This window comes from Periplaneta americana, chromosome 17 (assembly GCF_040183065.1).
Source record: "Periplaneta americana isolate PAMFEO1 chromosome 17, P.americana_PAMFEO1_priV1, whole genome shotgun sequence".
Taxonomy (NCBI): domain Eukaryota; kingdom Metazoa; phylum Arthropoda; class Insecta; order Blattodea; family Blattidae; genus Periplaneta; species Periplaneta americana.
Window position 1 is genome coordinate 6,093,690 of NC_091133.1, and position 20,784 is coordinate 6,114,473.

A 20,784-nucleotide genomic window follows, 5' to 3' on the forward strand; every position below is an offset into this window, starting at 1 on the left:
TAAGGTATAACTTGAACGTCGTAGCAACAGATGGCGGTCTGTACGGTCTGTGTGCTACCATAACCTGTTTCGAACTGTGTTTTGCGCCGGCAAGTCGTACGCAGGGTATTTGTTATCATCGGTTGCGTACGGTAACATTCCACAACACAAATAAAATGCTCCGTGTCCATGTTAATGTCGAAGTTAATGTCAACAAATACGTAAGTAATCGTCTTAACCCTCTCCCCATATCCCGACAGTACGTATTTCCAAACAGTTCACATTCCTGCCACTACCGGCGTTACCGTACGTATCGGTACTTACTCTTCAGAATGAACGCCGTACTTGCTAGGCAACTTTTCTGCCTCTTAGGTTATACACCTCTGCGGAAGTGTAGGAAGATTGAATTCTCTAGGCTCATCGGCTAGCTACATGACGGCATACAGCGAGCCATGACACATTTTGAAGTGAACACCCAGTATTATACACACTACTTAAAGGGTGTAATTGATATCTTGTTACTTGAAGTATTCTATCAGTGAGGAAGTGTGAAGTATCAGTGAAGTGTGTTGTGTTAGTGAAGTGTGTTGTGTCAGTGAAGTGTGTTGTGTCAGTGAAGTCTATTGTGTAAGTGAAGTGTGTTGGTGTCAGTGAAGTGGCTGTGCAAAGTATTTGAACAGTGAAATGGTTAGAAGTGTTAGTGATATCAGGTAGAATGAGTGCAGTGAGTGAGTTGACAGCGAAATAAGTGTGGTGCCGAAAGATAATTGTGCAGGTATGAACCTGTCACACTCGTGGGTCTTAGTTCCAACGTAGGGTTAAGATACAAATTAGATTTACTTTAAATGTTATTTTAAGTGACCATGCTTCATTTAATTTAGGATGCTTCTTGTTATTATTATTATTATTATTATTATTATTATTATTATTATTATTATTATTATTATTATTATTATTATTAATTATTGTTTTTTATTAGTTGTGTTTATTATTAATTGTCATTATTGAGTGTATTTAGTTACCACTGCCACTGGGTATATACCCATTTGCAGTGTGAATAAATAAATAAATACATACATACATACATTATATTTTTTGTTTAACAAATAAAAAAGCGGTCGAATAATCCGACGATCGGTTAATAGAGTGGCGAATAATAATCGAAGTTCCATCCTAAACTAGTAAAGCACCAATGTTCTGTTGCACGCCTCGTTCCTCACTTTTTACACCATAAGACAAGCGAACTGACGCAGATCAGGAGTCACGATACAATGATGCAGTACAGAGTGGTCACAAATTGGACATACCCCCCATGTATTCCGACACTAGGATGGATATGGTCGATTGATTGATATGGACATATACCTGATAGTTTAACGATCCAAGACATTGGTATGAAAACCTTCATTCTCATAGCACAGCTGAATTCTGCGCCATGTGCTGGCAGATGCTTTGCGGAGATAATCAAGGGTCACTTGGTAATTGTGCCGTTGTGTTATAGCGGTGATTTCGCACTTTGTCCTTGATGAATCCCCAGAGAGCATTATCAGGTGTTGTGAGGTCAGGACTTCGTGGAGGCCAGGCAACAGGAGCTTGATCATCTGCAGATCCTCTTCCAATCCACCGGTTGGAAAAGGTCGTATTCAAGTATCGGCGCACTTGCAATGCGAAGTGTGTTGCCGCTCCTTCCTGTTGCAATTGTGGCTCCAACATGTCCTGACAGTCCTGGCCCATTAACGGAACCTTGGAAGAAGAAAGGGCCGAAAATGTGTGTTGCACTCAGTCCAGCCAACACCATGACGTGAGGTGGTCACGAAATTTCATCTCCACCGATTCCACGGTATTGCCAGTATGACATCTTTCATGAAGCCGAATTGCCGTCACTAATCTTCGTTCGATTGTAAACGAACTGTGGTCAGGCTTGTTTGTTGATAACTGCCTGGTTACCATGGTAGCATGGTACAAACATAAACATGGTGCTACCAACATTCACATTAACATTCACAAAGTAAGTGAAATAAAAATACATGTTACCGCGTTTAAAAAATATAAAGTAGAGCCCGGACGAGAAGTTATAGCACCAGCGCGACGGACGCATTTTAGTTCGTTTGCTTGGACTCGCCCTCACACTCAACTGGAGGGGTGTTAGGTTAGTTGGTTACTAGCATTCCGAATGTTCAGATCGTTTTGCTACTACTGCTATTGCTAATACTGAAAATATTGTCCTTCTCAGCGCCCTCATTATGGCATTGTTAAAGGTGTGATATCATAGAGTAGTTCACAGTCAAGGACATGAAATAGCATACAATGTATGGAAATTCATGTCAGAAGAGACTGTAAATGGAATACCAATTCCATTGAAAAGCATGTGTGCAAGAGTACTGGCTGCCACTGGTATTTCAAAGCGAACCTTGGCAAGAATCAGGAAAGAAGGGAAAAATATTGAGACAGGAACAGCAGATTCTTTCTCCAGTCCGGAAAAATCACAGCCGAAGAAGAAGATTGTTACAGCTGTAGATATTTTTGATGCGGAAGTCCTAAGAAGACTCATCTATAATTTCTACGCTATGCATAAGCAGAGACCGACACTGTAATCGCTTCTTCCAAGAATGGATATCAGTGCATGATTACGTGAAGAAAGTAGAGAACAATTACATTGAAAGTGAGCACGTGATGGACAGTATTTTGGAGAACATTTCCATAAACATAGGGACATCTGATTCCAGCACAGATCAGTCGTCTGATTCGGATGGAGAATAAGATTATAAAGATGGAATAGCGGGCGTAATTCCATTAGGTACCTTCGGACTCTTGAGTAGGAAAGTGGTGATACTAAGGTAAGATTAATGTTTTTAGAAAGAGATGAAACGGATATGCCTGCCGCTCTGAGCTTGAGAACCGTAACCCAAACAACCCCCACTCCTCTATCCTGCTGGCCGGCTACTTAAACCTTCACGCAGGTTGGTGCCATAACATCTCGTCTCAGCTCTACCTAGGTATCGCTACTAACAATGTCAATGTTTAAAATTAACGTGTTGCTCTGGATTATACTTCCGAAACATCTTCAGATGATCCGGAACATGGCTCCAATTTCTGATGAGACATGTTTCATTAGTGTACAAGTCTTCAATGAAGCAAAAATTTCCGTTTGCTAGCTACTACTATACTAAGGCCGTACCTCACAGCTACATTTAATGTTGAAGTGAATTAGATAGTTGACGAAAATAGCCGAATGTGACGTCAGAAGCCATAATCCAAAGCTACATAGTGCATAGCAATCAAGTCCATAGTAATTAGTAAACGAAAATGCTTGCTTGATTGATGACTTTTACACTAAACAAACATGGATGCCACGTCAGACGGTTAGCACGTCTAGCCGCGAAACCAGGTGGCCCGGGTTCGATTCCCGGTCGGGGCAAGTTACCTGGTTGACGTTTTTTCCGGGGTTTTCCCTCAACCCAATATGAGCAAATGCTGGGTAACTTTCGGTGTTGGACCCCGGACTCATTTCACCGGCATTATCACCTTCATCTCATTCAGACGCTAAATAACCTAAGCTGTTGATAAAGCGTCGTAAAATAACCTACTAAAATAATAAAAAAAAAGCCACGTCAGAAATTGATGCACTTCTAAGTAAAATGCAGCATAACACGTTAATTTTCAACATTGACACTGTTACTACCGATACCTAAACACTGCAATATTTGAGGTAATTATCTCTTTCACATAACTTGTAATGAAACTGCATTAGGATACTACCTTCTTAATTCCTTGCTGCACCATAATATCATGTTCTTTTTTTTTTTTTTTTTGGAAAAATAATCTATGAAGAAGGTCGTAATTCAAGAATACGTGTTCAAAGCTTCTAGTGTGTAGTTCACTAGTCAACTAGTTGCAAGTCACTAGTGTCTGCCTGTCTGTCTATCTATCTATCTATCTATCTATCTATCTATCTATCTATCTATCTATCTATCTATCTATCTATCTGTCTGTCTGTCTGTCTGTCTGTCTGTCTGTCTGTCTGTCTGTCTGTCTGTCTATCTATCTATCTATCTATCTATCTATCTATCTATCTATCTATCTATCTCTTTATCTGTCTGTCCGTCCCTCCCTCCTTCCGTCCGTCTGTCTGTCTGTCCACGTACCTACTTACCTACCTATCTGAACAAAGAGGCCATAATACTGAATGGCGCCAAACTAAAGTTAAGTGCATAAGATGATCACAGAGGATAGATGATTCAGTAAGTGTCCTGTGATCAAGCCTGTCCTAACTTGTGTATTATGATCATTGCACCAGTCACTCTGTTGACACATCAATTAAATTTCTGCCTTGAACATGCGTACTAGAGTCATTTCTCAATTTTGTTACATACAGGAAGTATGTTTGTATGAGACTGTGCGGAAATATCTTCCAATCCAGACTAAATCCAACGATAAGATAGGAACGAAGATTAGCTGTAAATTTAATGCCATGAAATGGGACATTCGGATTATTATTTCGGGACCCAGGACGCAATAATCGCGATCTGGACTGTCCAGGGAAATACGGGACGGTTGACAAGTCTAATAATGAAACATGTTTCAACTGTTCTCTGCATTACAACATTGCTTGCAGTGAATAGTTTGAGATTAATATTAATTTAATACAATATTAAATAAATTTATATAAAATTGGATTACGGTAAATCAACGAAGTTTCTCGCGTGCTAAGCAAAGGAAATAAGCAACGAGTTAAAAAGAAGATTAATGTCTCTTGTAACTCGTTTGGAAATAAGCTAAGCTGGGTGGATTTGTTTTTGCCTCGAAGCTAAATATAAATAATAATAAATAGAAGAGCATCCAATGGGTATTTAGTTATTTAGTCTTTGCTGTGTTGTATCAAAGTCTTCTTTCTTTTCTCACATCGAAGGATATGGTATCGTTCACACATTCTTGCACATAACGAGCACACACAGTTGTGGCTGGGATCGTGGTATCGATTGTTGCTGCAGATCTTGTTGTGGAAGCTGTGTATCGCTAGTCTCGTCACTAGATGGCGGAGCTCGAAGTTTGGTCCCTTCCAGTCATCGTTGGTTACTGCATCTGTGGCGAAGAATTCTTCCCGTATCTCCTCTTTTTCTTTCCAGCCTTCAGCTGGGCTGTCATTTTATCGCTAATTGTAGCCTGATTTCCTCTAGTAGAAAGGTTTCCTTTGCCATGACGTATACTAATCTCGAGGCGGTGTATTTTGAGAGCCCAAGTACTCTTTTCACGTACCTCGCTCTGATGTTCTCTATGTCTGCCCACTGCTTGTTTGTTAGGTATTCCGCTATCAGTTCTAGCCCTATGTTATTACGAGGAGTACTTTGGCCTTAAACAGTTTCATGGCTGTGTCGAGTGACATTAGGCGGATCTTTTTTATGTCGTGCATAGATCTTATTGCTGCTGCCGTTCTTTCTGCTATGTGGGAGGTAAAGGTCTTCCCGGTGGTCTAAAGTGTAATTCCAAGGTATCTGAATGAGTCTGACAGTCGTAGCTTTTCCCCATTGAGTGTTATTATGTCTTCTTTTCCTTTTCTTCCTCCTTTCCGAAAGATTACAAGTTCTGTTTTCTCCATGTTGATAGTGAATTCGTTGAGTTGGGCCCATATGTCAAGATTGTTTACTGCTATTTACAGCTGGGCTTTGTCATATGAGGCGAGTGCCATGTTGTCTGCGCAAATATAGACATTTACATCTTTTGCTCTTTCTTGCACTGTCCTGACTATGTCGTAGGTTATTACATTGAATAGTTGTGGGCTTATGGGATCTCCTTGTAACACGCCTATTATCTGGTTTATCCGTCTTGATTTGGAGATGCTGTCGTCAACCTGTATCAGGTTCTGTGGCATTATGTTGGCTATCAATCTATATAGTGTTGTAGTTCCTATTAATTCTTCCAATTTGCGTAATAGGATGCATCTATTCACTCGATCAAAGCCTTGGAGCAATCCACAAATACTACGTAGAGTTTTCCCCTCGGTTTCTCTATCTCCATATGGATATTCTGTATTAGGTTTTCCGCCGCTGTTAAGGTGGATCGGTTTTTTCTGAAACCACACTGTTCCTCTGGCAGTGAGGGGTTGATGACTTTCCCGATTCTCCGTATAATAGCCTTTGTTAGTATTTTGAAAATTGCTGACTCTAATGCAATTCCCCTGTAGGCTTCTGGTGAGCTTGTGCTTCCTTTCCCTTTGTAGAGAGCTTTAGGGAGGCCTTCTTCTAGCTTTCTGGTATATCCCCATTTTCCAGGCACTTGTTCATCAGTTTGGTCCATGCTTCTCCTAAAGTTGGAAGTGACTGCTTCAAGTGTTCGTAGAATAAGCCATCTAGTCCTGCGGCTTTTTTGTCTTTTGCTTGTTTGATGATTCCTTCTATCTCTGCAATTGTGAAAGGTGTGTCGGATTCCCATTCTCTTTCCTTCTTTCGTACGGATCTGGTTTCCTTGAGACACAGTACTTAGATTATGTTTTCTTCCCATATTTCCATCGGTATGTCTGCTGGAAATCGTGGTTGTCTCGCCCGTGTTGCTTGAAAGGGGTTTTGTTCTATTTCTTGGATCAGGCGGATGTTCTCTCTTTCTTCATGTTCCGTTCTTTTTGTATTAAGAAGTGTCTTGTATTTCCTCGCTGCCCTGTAGTCTTCCAGATCCTGCCTTATCAGAGTATTCTTGGCTTTCTAAGTGTGTGTTGACCTTCCTGGTGACATTCTTTGTCGAACCATTTTTTTGCTTTTCTCTCCCTTGCTTTGGGCAGCGAGCTGGCTTTGATCATTCTTTCCATTTGTTCTGCAGCTTCCGAGAAGCGGCCATCTTGTATGGTTTGATGTATGTCTGGTAGATTACCTTCCATCTCTTTTAGTCTGTCCATATTCAGGAGTCGTCCATTTCTCTGTGTGGCTTTGCTTGTATGATTCCGGGCGAGTATTTTCACCGCTGTTAGTATGGGTATATGTTTTCGTATTAGTGTCGCATCTGTGTTCCATAGGTGTTTCTGCTGTACTTTCCCGAGACCTCTGATTACAGTGATCTCAATTGCACTCGTTTCATTATGACAAACGTATGTTTTCATGTTCTTGTCTTTGATTAGCGTCAACCCCTCTTCAATGAGGAAGTTCTTCTTATTTGGGTGATCTGTTCTGCAGTTGAGGTCTCCTGCAAGCAGTACCGGTATGCTGTCTTTGTTGTCCACTTCATTTAGGATGTGGGCGATGCTATCTATGATGTCCAGAGCACTGCATTCTGGGTTGTAATATGCACTGATGATTGTGCATGTTTGTTTTTACTACAATCAAGTTGTCCTTTCGGGTTAGGACTTCAAAGGGTGCCATGTTTGGTCTCAGTAGGCATGTCACTCCTCCGATCGGTCTTCCGGTTATTTCTTCTTTTTTTTTTTTGCATATACATGCATATTGTAAAAACCTGGTACTGTGAGGCTATTTTCTTTTGTCAGGAAAGTTTCTGTCAGGGTGCAGAGAAATCCATTTCCTCAAAGATGCTTTCTGACATACGGTTGGTCGCTCTTTTCAGTTCTTCCACATTCCAGTTCAGCACTTTTACAGGCGTGGTTCTTATTCCAATCTGATTCCCCGTTATTTTGTCTTCTGGAGTGGCGAAATGGTCGTATCACGATTCCTTTGGGCCAGAACTCCGCTTGGTTTGCTTGTTATATGTATTCTAGTGGGATCCCTATTTTGAAAAACTTATTACTTCCCAGTGTTCTTAGTTCTTCGCATGAGATTCTTCCCGATTCCTTTTCTGGCCAGGAAGTTCTTGACCTTTTCCTCCGTGGTGTCTTGTGGCAATTTGGCCATGTATCGCCAGGCCCTTTTCTCTCCTGGTTGCAGTATTTGATCCTCGGAAGTATCGGTACCGATGATGACTGGTGTCCGACTGGTATTTTGTTGTCTCCTGTATACTTGGACGTCGTCTTTGTCGGCATCTTCTCCTTCTTGTTCGTCCCGCTCGTTCGATTCTCCTTACACTTCTATGTTTTGTTGTCCATTCTCATTTCCCTTATCTTCTCCCTGATTTGTCTGCATGGTATCTTTGCCCGTCTCTGAAACTTCTATTTCCAGAGTCTCCTTGTGCACAATTGACCTTGTGGGTGCAGGGTTTTTCTTTCTTCCTTCGTTAGTTGTCGATATTGGTTCCATCGCTTCTTTTATGACTGATGGTCTGCCTTTCAGAACGTTTGCTTAGTCTGATTCGGAGGTATGGGTATTTACTGGGATTGAGATCTTCTTGATTTCGTCTGCTATTATGTGTCTTATTTCTCCTCTGAGGTTACCTATTTGGTTTGTAGTATCTGCTAATGCTCCTTTAACCCTCAAACGGAGTTGTGACTGTTTCATGACATAAGTGGATTTGTGGGATCAGGAACGATACCACTACAAAAGGAGGTAAAATATTAATTTTGTTTACATTTTATAGGAATGTAATTATTATTAAGTTTGTTTACATAAATCAAGGACATATAAGTAATATAAGTGCAATATAATTATTAGTAATTTGTGCAAGACACTGAAAAAATAATAATAATGTAACTCCATTTTATCATATTTTCTATATAACCATCACATTCAAATGTAGTAATCACACTAAAAATGTCAGTCTGGTGGCATACGTTGCTGTCAAACTGGATATCCTGTATTCTCCACGCTCTCTACATGTAACTGATCGGCAAGTCTGGCAAACTGGACAGTCACAACTAACACAGTCGTGGTTTGTCCAGTGGCGGCTCGTGAGCTTAGTAAACTAGCGAAAGTTAAAATCCATTCTCCGGCTTTTTCTGCTGCCAAACTTCTCTATCACTTTGGTATTGAAATCTCCCATATTATTAATAAGTTTTTTTTCTATTGAAAGCATAGCAAGAGCTGTTAACCGTTCTTGGTGCATAGAATTTCTGACAAAAGTCTTAATCCTGTTTAAAGTTGAAAAACATCTTTCGGGTTCGGCTGTTGTCATGGGTATTGTAACTATTATTTTAAGGAGGGTTGTAATTTCGCTAAATGTATTCTGAAGATTGCTACTATAAATAAGCTGAAGAAGAGGGACGGCGCCATCAATATTCTTAAAGTCTGGTGTTTCATACAGCATAGAGAGTTCGGTGTGTAGTATTTCCGTGTTTAACATAGGGTAGTTCTCTACTGTCAGATTAAGGATATTTTGAGGAAATTTCTAAGAAAATTCTTCGAAGTTCGCAGAATCCAGAAGTTTTGCTGCATCAAGATAACTTGTTTTCACAAAACGATCGCGTGTTTCTGTAGTAATGCGATCACAGACTTCCTCTGCTTCCAGTACACGGCATGATTCAATTCGTCGACGCTTGCTTTCACTAGCCGTTTCTCCCGTCATGATGTCATTCACTTCATTTCGAACACATTCAACTGCAGTGATAAAATTTTTTATATTATGTTTTACTTTTAGGGTGTCGATTTCCCTAGACTGAATTTGGCTGTAGAGAATATCGACATGGTACATAACTTTATTGAAGAACTTCAACCAGAACAGAAATTCACTATCTTCTAAATTACGGCGAAGAGCTTGGGCTTCATGAACTCTGTTCTTGGAGTAGGATTTTTCTAGCTCAGAAAAACACTCTTTCAATGGTTCCAAATTCTCATACACAGAATTGACGGTTCTCGACTTGAAATTCCATCTAGTAGCCGAACTACCTCGTATGCGTCGCGATGTCACATTTTCTAATGCAGCTACACGCTGTGGCGACCGTGAGAAAAAAGCTGGGAATGCAGAGAGATTGCAAAAAAATATACTTGCCGACTGGTTTTGTGACGCAGCTCTTTCCATTATCAAGTTGAATTGCTGAGCGTAATAGTGGACATAATGTGCCAAAGGAAAATATTCTTTAATTTGGACTGCACCCCATTAACTAAACCCCGCATAACTGATGCCCCATCATATGTCTGAGCAATTGTTTTACTACGGGCAGCATAAGTTTCAAAAACTTCTAATTCCTTAATGATGCATCCAGAAATTTCTGTGGCTCCTTGGCCTTCAGGATTGAAAAAAACCAAAATCGCTCGTATATGTTTCCTTCGAGTTCGTATCTGAACACTAAAACTGTTTGTAAATGCTCAGAAACGTCTGTAGTGTCATCTGCCATGAGAGCTATGAAGTCACATTGATTCAGTTCTTTCTTGATTTTGACATGACACACTTCTAACATGCATTCCAACAGCTCATTCTGAATAATTTTAGAGGTGCCTTTGAATACAGTACTGCTCTCCAAGTGTTCCTTCACAGCACTGTCAATGCTACGACTAAGTCAACAAGACCACGAAATATTCCCGGGTTTTCGGAACTTTCTGTTTCATCGTGGCCGCGCAATGCCAGTTCAAAAACACCACAGAACGTAATGCAATCTATAATTCTAGATAACATATACATATATTTCTTTCTACTTGTTGATTATGCTTCTCTATTGATTCCTGGTATGCGCGACTAAGCCTAACTGCAATGTTTACTCTGCCTAGGGCACTGAGATCGACGGCATTATTAATGTGCTTCTTACTCTGTGAATGTTTCTTAGCATATTCATACAAGTGTCCAAGATCCTTCACGCCACCCCTCGACCAGGAATCAGTACTCCTAAACAGTAAACAAGGGAAACAAAATAAAGCGTTTCGAATTTCACAGCCACACAACCATTTATATCGTTCATATATTTGTCTTTTAAATTGTCTATTATAAGAACGAGATTTACTACCCTTAGCTTGTTGAACAGTGGTTAAGTATGGCGTGGGTCTACCTAAATTCTTAACTTCAACCCTCTTCTCTAACGTTCTAGAAAAGAACAGTTTCTTTAATAAAGAATCAACGGAATTCATGTCAAATATTCGCACGTTGAGCAGCTCTCACTAATGCTTTTACACAGATTTAATATTTCACATTACACATTCACTAATTTACCAGATTGTTCTGTAACAGTCACTAATTACAATAACACCTGATTATTTGCTGTACTAACACTACTAACAGCGCTACTCTTCAAAGAGCACGCCATAGTACGGTTCTCACATGTAGCAGCAGTGGGCTGGTGGTTAAAGACGTGAGGGGAAACGCAATGTTAAAACAGCATTCTCCGCGTGCTCAGTTTTAGTTAGCACGTAGTTAGTTACTAGCTATGTGTGCAGAATGCGCTAATGCGCACCCGAACAACATCACAGTGTATAAAATGCAAACTTGCAGGCCGGCCTCGCTGACCCACTATATCGTTTACAAAAGAATGAGGGCCATTTAAACTGAAATACAGTTTTCGAAAACGAAAGTAATTTTATGATTAAATTATTTAGCAGATTTTAGAAGCGTGCTACAGCACGGTAGCACGTATTGAGGAACCGCCACTGGGTTTGTCTTCTCTTTTGAGCAACGTTTTCTTTTCGATTTCTCGTGTGTTCCTTCCTTTTTTGGCAGATGTCCCTTCAAAATCCTGGAAGCAATCATTCTGCGTTCCTTTGGGAGTCGGTCGTTTACAAGCCGCTCATGTAGGTGTGGCTCTGTAAGTTATCTTCCTAGCGTTTTCAGGAATTCAAAGCGGGAAGTGGGTATATAGTCCTTGAATGATATCTGTAATAGATAAGAATTGACACCAGTTATATTCAGAATTTACTTACTTACTTACTTACAAATGGCTTTTAAGGAACCCGAAGGTTCATTGCCGCCCTCACATAAGCCCGCCAGCGGTCCCTATCCTGTGCAAGATTAATCCAGTCTCTATCATCATACCCCACCTCCCTCAAATCCATTTTAATATTATCCTCCCATCTACGTCTCGGCCTCCCTAAAGGTCTTTTTCCCTCCGGTCTCCCAACTAACACTCTATATGCATTTCTGGATTCGCCCATACGTGCTACATGCCCTGCCCATCTCAAACGTCTCGATTTTATGTTCCTAATTATGTCAGGTGAAGAATACAATGCGTGCAGTTCTGTGTTGTGTAACTTTCTCCATTCTCCTGTAACTTCATCCCGCTTAGCCCCAAATATTTTCCTTAGCACCTTATTCTCAAACACCCTGCACCTATGTTCCTCTCTCAGAGTGAGAGTCCAAGTTTCACAACCATACAGAAGAACCGGTAATATAATTGTTTTATAAATTCTAACTTTCAGATTTTTGGACAGCAGACTGGATGATAAGAGCTTCTCAACCGAATAATAACACGCATTTCCCATATTTATTCTGTGTTTAATTTCCTCCCGAGTGTCATTTATATTTGTTACTGTTGCTCCAAGATATTTGAATTTTTCCACCTCTTCGAAGGATAAATCTCCAATTTTTATATTTCCATTTCGTACAATATTCTGGTCACGAGACATAATCATATACTTTGTCTTTTCGGGATTTACTTCCAAACCGATCGCTCTACTTGCTTCAAGTAAAATTTCCGTGTTTTCCCTAATCATTTGTGTATTTTCTCCTAACATATTCACGTCATCCGCATAGACAAGAAGCTGATGTAACCCGTTCAATTCCAAACCCTGCCTGTTATCCTGAACTTTCCTAATGGCATATTCTAGAGCGAAGTTAAAAAGTAAAGGTGATAGTGCATCTCCCTGCTTTAGCCCGCAGTGAATTGGAAAAGCATCAGATAGAAACTGACCTATACGGACTCTGCTGTATGTTTCACTCAGACACATTTTAATTAATCGAACTAGTTTCTTGGGAATACCAAATTCAATAAGAATATCATATAATACTTCCCTCTTAACCGAGTCATAAGCCTTTTTGAAATCTATGAATAACTGATGTACTGTACCCTTATACTCCCATTTTTTCTCCATTATCTGTCGAATACTAAAAATCTGATCAATAGTCGATCTATTACACCGAAAACCGCACTGATGATCCCCAATAATTTCATCTACGTACGGAGTTAATCTTCTCAAAAGAATATTGGACAAAATTCTGTAGGACGTCAACAAAAGTGATATTCCTCGAAAGTTACCACAGTTGGTTTTGTCCCCCTTTTTAAAAATAGGTACAATTATGGACTCCTTCCATTGTTCTGGTACAATTTCCTTTTCCCAAATAGCAAGTACAAGTTTATAAATTTCGCTATATAATGCACTTCCACCCTCTTGTATTAATTCTGCTGGAATTTGATCGATACCTGGAGACTTGTACTTTTTCATATTTTCTATCGCAATTTCGACTTCTGAAAGCGTGGGTTCGGGTATAAATGGCTCAGCAGTTTGTATTTCAATTTCGTCCCGATCATTTCTATTTGGCCTATGTACATTTAGTAGTTGCGCAAAATAGTTTTTCCATCTGTTTAGGATTGATGGAGAGTCTGCAAGCAAGTCACCATTCTCATCCTTGATCACGTTTACCCTTGGCTGATATCCGTTCTTAAATTCCTTTATACCCTTATATAAATCTCGAATGTTTTTATTCTTACTATTTGTTTCTACCTCATTCAGTTTTTCCTTCAAGTAACCTCTCTTTTTATTCCTAAGTGTACGACTTGCTTCCCGTCTTTCATTGAAATAATTATCTCTCTTCTCCTCAACTGGATCCTGTAAGAATTTCAATTTTGCCTGTTTCCTTCTTTCTACTACCATGCAACAATCTTCATCAAACCACGGTTTCTTTTTCTTAGTTTCATAATAACCTATGCTCTGCTCAGCTGCAATTTTGATACTATCTCTGATATTTTCCCACACGCTATTAACATCTAATTCTTTCTCAACTTCGTCGGAACTTTCTAAAGTGGCAAACCTATTCGAAATTTCGACCTGATAATTTTGCTTAGCTTCCTCGTCCTTTAATTTCAAAATATTGAATTTAGTAATATTAACTTGCTGCTCTACTCGCTTGGCTACTGATAATCTTTCTCTTAATTCTCCAATCACCAAATAATGGTCAGAATTACAGTCTGCACCCCTGAAAGTTCGAATATCTACTATACTAGTATGTCTCCGTTTATCTATCAAGATGTGATCTATTTGGTTGTGTGTCAATCCATCTGGAGAAGTCCAAGTATATTTATGTATATCCTTATGGGGGAATGTTGTACTTTTGACAATTAAATTTTTCGATGTGGCAAAGTTGACTAATCTAACTCCATTGTCACTACTAATTGCGTGTAGGCTCTCTTTTCCAATAGTTGGTCTAAAAATATCCTCCCGTCCTACTTTAGCATTGAAATCCCCCAATAAAATTTTCATGTGATATCTAGGGAACTGATCAAAAGTATGTTCCAATTCCTCATAGAAGCTATTCTTTATATGGTCGTCTTTCTCTTCTGTAGGGGCGTGAGCATTTATAACTATGATGTCGCACCATCTACCCTTAAGTACTAAATATGATAACCTGTCACTGATAAATTCGACCTTTTTTACTGCTGATTTTATTCTTTTATGAACAAAGAATCCTGTTCCTAATTGGTGATTATTGTTTCCTTCCCCATAATACAACAAGTAATCTCCTATTTGTGATATGCCATTCCCATCTAACCTAACCTCTTGTACTCCTACGAAGTCTATTCTATATCTAGCTAGTTCTTTTGCTACTAATGTTACCCCTCCTGTTCTATAAAGACTAGTTACATTCCAAGTGCCAAATCTCAAATCCTTATTCCTTTGCTGTGGTCGTGCCAGAGAATCAGTCCTATTCCGAGGCTTATTATAGGGATACGTAACAAGCTGTTTTTTTACGGTGATGGGTTGTTAGCCCTTCGCCCAACCCCCAAGCTGGAGGACCACCCCTTATCGGCTGTCCACGACTGCTTATTCAATATATTCGCAGCTACCCTCCATATCTGGAGGCCGTCTCCTCTATCCGCAACCTGAGGACGCGCCATGCCATGGTGATAGGGACCCACAATACATGGAGTTATATTCAGAATTACATAGAAAATAGCCAGAGGCCATCTTCGGGTTCGTCTGATGTTACTATCATATGTAATACACTTTTGGTCAAGGCTTTTTACCCCCGCGCCCCTTTTGTACTATTGTAGAAGGAAATAATTTCAGGCTTGCCTGTCTCAGGTTCTGTGTCTACCGAATGATGCATGCTAGAGAGCAAAATAATAATTTTCTTTCTTAGGCACGTGAGAAATTAATGTGCGGTCATTTTGGAAACCACATCATATTCAGTCGAGCCTACTTTACGTTTCCTGCCTGCCTGAAATTCTTGTGGAATGTCTTCCTTGTTTTTCCGCATCGTCCCTGCATAAGTTAGTTTACGTTCTTTGAGTGTGGAAACTAACTCCATGAAAGTGAATTAATTGTCAGCTGTAATATTTCTGTTACTTCCACAAATAGGCTTCAATAATCTCAGTACTGATTGTGTTGGTTTCTGAAGCGTTTTTTCTTGTGCCGTCAGACCTATCCCATCACTGTCTTTCTCAGTATTTATAATGCATTCAGGAGATAATTAGTGTTAGCATCAGACAATATCATAATTTTCAGCCCATATTTCTCCAGCTTACTAGCCACGCAAACCCTAAATTTCGTGTCTTTGTTCACGGCTCCTTTGATCGTATTGGACGTTGTTCGTTCTCATGAATACTGTGTGTATATCGGAGCTGGGAAATGAGAGTATAACTAATTTGGGATTAATTTTTATTGTAATTTGCTACTTCTAAGAGGTACCGGTAATTATGCAGCCGTGATTATTGTTAGATTTTGTCTTCGGTGTAATTATCATTCGATTGCCTTATCATTTGAGTCTTGTTTGTCATCCTAACACAGTCTAGTGGTATATACAGGCACGAAGCTTGAGTTGTGAGGGTGCTAGGAACAATAGACTGTGCCGGTACTATTTCGCATTGTCTGTAATGAGGCGAAATTAGCGACCCTAGTGGTTAGCAACTATCTACGGATGCATATTTACTACATATTGAGCTTCGTGACTGTATATACTAGACTTTGATCTTACTGTACGGATATTTACACATCATAAGATATATTATTTGTAGAACTTTTCATTGCCGATACTTGTTGTGTTTTAATTCAAAACGACACCATAACCATTTCTTTAAGATATGTGGATACATTTGTGCAAGCTTATAAAGTTGTAAAGTTCTTTTTGATACACGATGTAGTTCTGGTTTGGATGTAATCACCATAATAGTCTTAAAATTAGCTTTAACAGTTGCTGTCGTGTGAAACATTGCTTGGGCTTATTAGTGGCTCATATTGAAATCATTGTTGTAATATCATAGTTTAATTATTACCTCCTATTTCTATTCCTCGTAAGCAAGTCAGGGCATGCCAATATTGTGTTAGTTTCCGTAGATGTGTGTTAAAATGTTACTGTAATACATGGACGAAAGAAAATATCAGTAGATTGTGTCTCGTTTCGAATAGTTCACCCAGCGAATAGGGATTATAAAGAATGGACACTGAGCGAAATTTCCTGTGTTTTGTTTCTCTGTGCGCCAGCATATAGTTCCACTTTCAAGCGCTAGAGGTTAGTGTAATCGAGCATACGCTAAGATAATTATTGAGAACAGAGTTAAGACACAGGATCCAAACATCACCTACCTTATTGCAAAACCCAGTAACGCTTTGCTTCAAATAAATTCAAGTTAACGGCTTTTCTTTATTTCTCGGTGACAAACTAGTTGTAATAATAATATTTCAGATATAATAAATTATATTATAAAATTAAGTATCGAATTCGTTTAATATTTGTATATAATATAATATAGGTAGGCTATATGGATTTACTTCTCGTAAGAGTTTTGTTTTTCCATTTTCAGCGCTATCACATCATTACATATTTTAATTGTTGTTGGGGTCAACGTCTCAACTCTCATTATAAAGGAACTCTATAGTCTAGAGATTACAGTTAATGACGGATTTATTATTTTATGGATCCAATTTATTTTATTTGAGTACATAATGTGCCTAGATATATTAATTATATGTGTTATATTTCTGCTGTGTCCACTGCTAGCTGGAGTGATGTCAGCACCAACTCTAGGGAGAAAGCAGAATTTCACGCTCTAGCTGGCTTGAAGGTCATTGAAATCAGTCCGGCTACGTCAAAGGTACCGACGCGAAGTGTCCATTCTTTATAATCCCCATTCGCTGGTTCACCCTTTTTCTGCGCAGAGTTTACAATGTTGTGCATGTGTTCGTCACTGTCGAAATAACAATAGAGCTAGAAATAGAGAAAATTTGTAGCCAGTTGTTTTTGACGATTACTATTTCAATAGCTATATTAACAACAAACGGGTAATTTTCTGACATTGTTCTTTCAGCTGTAATGGATGCTATCAAGACGGAACCCGAGGTCGACCCTCTGGCAGTACAGCCATGTGATGACACTATTAAAGAAGAGGAAAATCCTTCACCAGATGTAAGACCATTTTTCCACCCTCTTGTCTACTGTCTCATTCCTATATTACAATTAATTTTTGTTTATTTGGCTGCAGCGCATTACAATGTTGAGTGACAACATTAGCCTCCGATCATTTAGCTATAATTCATTTACAAACATACAATTTCATACTTACATAGTCCACACCTGTGGAGTAACGGCTAGCGCGTCTGGCCGTGAAACCAGGTGGCTCGGGTTCGATTCCCGGTTGGGGCAAGTTACATGGTTGAGGTTTTTTCTGGGGTTTTCCCTCAACCCAATATGAGCAAATGCTGGGTAACTTTCAATGGTGGACCCCGGACTCATTTCACCGGCATTATCACCTTCATCACATTCAGACGCTAAATAACCTAGATGTTGATAAAACGTCGTAAAATAACCTACTAAAAAAAATGTACATAACTAGGCCTAACTAAGGTTATGAAAACTTACTGAGCCGTTTGTACCATGCTGCCAAGATAAGCTCACGGTGGCAAGTTCGCGAACTTAATTCTCATGAAATGCACTGCACCTTGATTAAATGTTGCGATGGTGTGTGACAGATTAGTCGTATTTCTCGCATTGCACTCGAACGCCAGTAGCATGTATTGGGATTTTTTTCAGTCGAAATGTACTTTACAATTTACTTTTGGGGCAGTGTTAAGTGCCAAAATAAAATATCCAAATTGAATAAGAAAACATTACAATGACTCTGCAGAAAATAGTTTGTGTTTTATAAGCGTAATATGAACTGGATCCCATTACAGATTTGGCTCTGTTTTATTCACGCTCATAAATAAGTATTACCTTTCTCTGAGATATTCTGCTTTTAAAATCTGTTATCCAATTTTCTTTAAATTATTTCCATAATTGCTCTCCTGTACTGCAAGTAGTGTTGAAGCACTGGCATGCAGACCCAGAGTGCAACCTGTAACATTTGTGATCAGCTTCTGTCACATTGTAATATATTATTCAGTCAGAATGTCTCTGTGTTCTGCAGGAGGGAAATTTATTGGATCTGCACGTGACTAGGATAAAGAAGGAATACTTGGACCACAGCTACAATGAAACATCAGAGATAAAATCTGAAGAAATGATATTGCCCATTAACTCTCCCAAGGTGAAATGTGAAGCCGAGGTAAGTGGAGCTCTTTGGTGTGCTGGCTCTTCTTTCCAGTGTTAAAGTGTTAAACTTCTATTCTGTTGCTCACAGAAACCTTTCCAGTACAACTATTTAGACAGGGAATTTTGGTCAGCAGTGGGGCAGTTAAACTAACTGCATTTTTTTTTTTTTTTTGCTTATTTCTTTGTTGCAGAATAGTCTAATTTTAAGTGTAATATGGCAGTTTTGTGTAAGTTTTGAAGAGAATACTTTCGATCATAATACAGTTACTTGTTACTTATGCGAGCTTACTACGAGGGGGATCCAGGAAATAACGACCGTTTGCGCATACCTGCCGCGCAGCTGACTCCCCTTCCTTGTTTGAAGGTCAACTGGCTTCCTTAACATGTGTTCTCATAATGTTGTGAGTACTGGTTGCAACAAGTCGCCATTGTGCATTTTGTGTTACTTCAAAATGAACGACGTGATTGATAATCCCGCCGACTGTGAGGTGAGGAGTGTGTTTCGATTTTTGAATGCCCGACATTTGAAACCTGCAGAAATTTACCAGCAATTGAAAGAAGTGTATGGTGATACTGTAATGAATGAAAGAAATGTGAGAAAATGGTGCGAAATGTTCAACAATGGGCGAACAAATGTCCACGATGAAACTCGACCCGGACGCCCATCACTCATCACAGAAGACCTGAAGACTAAAGTGAACGACAGAATCTTGCAAGACAGGCGCACATCACTCGACGAATTGCATATTGCCTTTCCTGACATTTCTCGTTCTTTGCTTGGTGAAATTGTGTCGCAACATCTTGGCTACCACAAATTCTGTGCCCGCCCGCACACTGCTGCTTCAACTCGAGAATTGCTGGATCAATTCGGTTGGGAAATCTTTGATCATCCGCCCTATAGTCCAGACCTTGCTCCTAGCGATTTTCATCTTTTCACTAAGCTGAAAGACTTTCTGGGTGGTACGCGTTTTGGAAGTGGTGAAGAGTTGAAGAAGACAGTGAACACCTGGCTTAATGAACTGGCGGCAGAGGATTATAACACGAGAATTCTAAAGCTAGTGAACAGATACGACAAATGTTTAAATGTAGGTGGTGATTATGTAGAGAAGTAAAGGAAGCTTCAGTTATGTAACAGACTTTGTTTTTTCAAATAAATATATATTTTTTTAATTATTACAACAAAACGGTCGTTATTTCCTGAATCCCCCTCGTAGAATGAGGCACCTAATACAGACAGATTCAGTGAATATTACCACACTTTGCAGGGAACGTTTGGGAACAGATTGCCCGCAGTTTATTGCTCGCATCACCAGTAAGCTGCAGCAAGACGGACGAGCATTGTTTCATTATTTATTTATTTTTGCTTTTATTGTAGTAGGTTATTTTACGAAGTTGTGTCAACATCTCAGGTTATTTAGCGTCAGAATGAGATGAAGGTGATAATGCCGGTGAAATGAGACTGGGGTGCATCACTGGTAGTTACCCAGCATTTGCTTATATTGGGTTGAGGGGAAACCCCAGAAAAAACTTCAACTAGGTAACTTTGTTGTTTCATTTTCAATCAATCTTCTTAATGTATCCAGCTGTTTGCTGACAACATAAAGTCCACTATAGTCCACTGTAGTCTATTCAGTTGTTGTTTTTCACGAGAAATGAGGGGTATTTTGATCGGTGTTCATTATAGATGCCTGTTGCTAGTAGCCAGAGGTGGGGTGTAGTCAATGTATACTGCAGGGCTGTGTCTTCTGCAACTGGTACTGATGATTTTAATTTACTTCTTTTGTGGTTTGTGGATGGACAGTATAGAAGAATGTGTTCCAGATCTTCATCATGATTATTACACCACAGACAAGTAGGATTATGAGAAATGTGAAATCGGTGTAGGCACAATTGAGTGACAATGTGACCTGTTCTGGCTCTTGTTAAAAATGTTTGAACATGGTTGGGCAATTTTTTGTACATTTCTAGGCCATTTGGTTTCTTTTGTACAGACTGTAAAATTTTTCCTTTGTCAGAAGAGAGCCAATTGTTGATCCATAGGTTTGTAAAATGAGACTTTACTAAAGCAAAAGCATTGGATAGAGATATCACTTGAAGACGTCTTGGTTGCAAATATGTTGCCTGTTTTGCAATATTATCGACTTTCTCGTTTCCAGGTATACCACAATGACTAGGTATCCATTGAAATGTTATTTCCTTTTGGAGTTCTTTTAGTTTACTAGTTGTTTCTGAATTGAAATAATTCTCTGTGCATATAGGGTTGGTACATATTTAATTATATTAAATATAGCCCCCTTGGAGTCGGTAAGTATGCAAATATATTTTTCAGAAATT

The 20,784-nt window shown here is 39.3% G+C and overlaps 1 protein-coding gene across 5 annotated transcripts in view; it reads left to right on the forward strand.

The window, feature by feature from the left end:
* Window positions 1-20,784, forward strand: part of LOC138692909 (zinc finger protein ZFP2-like) — a 126,962-nt gene that overhangs the window by 42,566 nt on the left and 63,612 nt on the right. The window contains exons 1-3 of one of the 5 annotated variants that reach the window (XM_069816248.1): window positions 15,505-15,613; window positions 17,228-17,325; window positions 18,326-18,463. The exons of 1 other annotated variant lie outside the window; for it this stretch is intronic. In XM_069816248.1, coding sequence (XP_069672349.1) covers window positions 17,233-17,325; window positions 18,326-18,463 — 231 coding nt within the window. In that variant the 5' untranslated portion in view covers window positions 15,505-15,613; window positions 17,228-17,232. Of the gene's footprint in view, window positions 1-15,504; window positions 15,614-17,227; window positions 17,326-18,325; window positions 18,464-20,784 lie in introns of those variants that run through there. 3 more of the 5 variants (XM_069816247.1, XM_069816251.1, XM_069816252.1) reach the window with 3 other exon arrangements.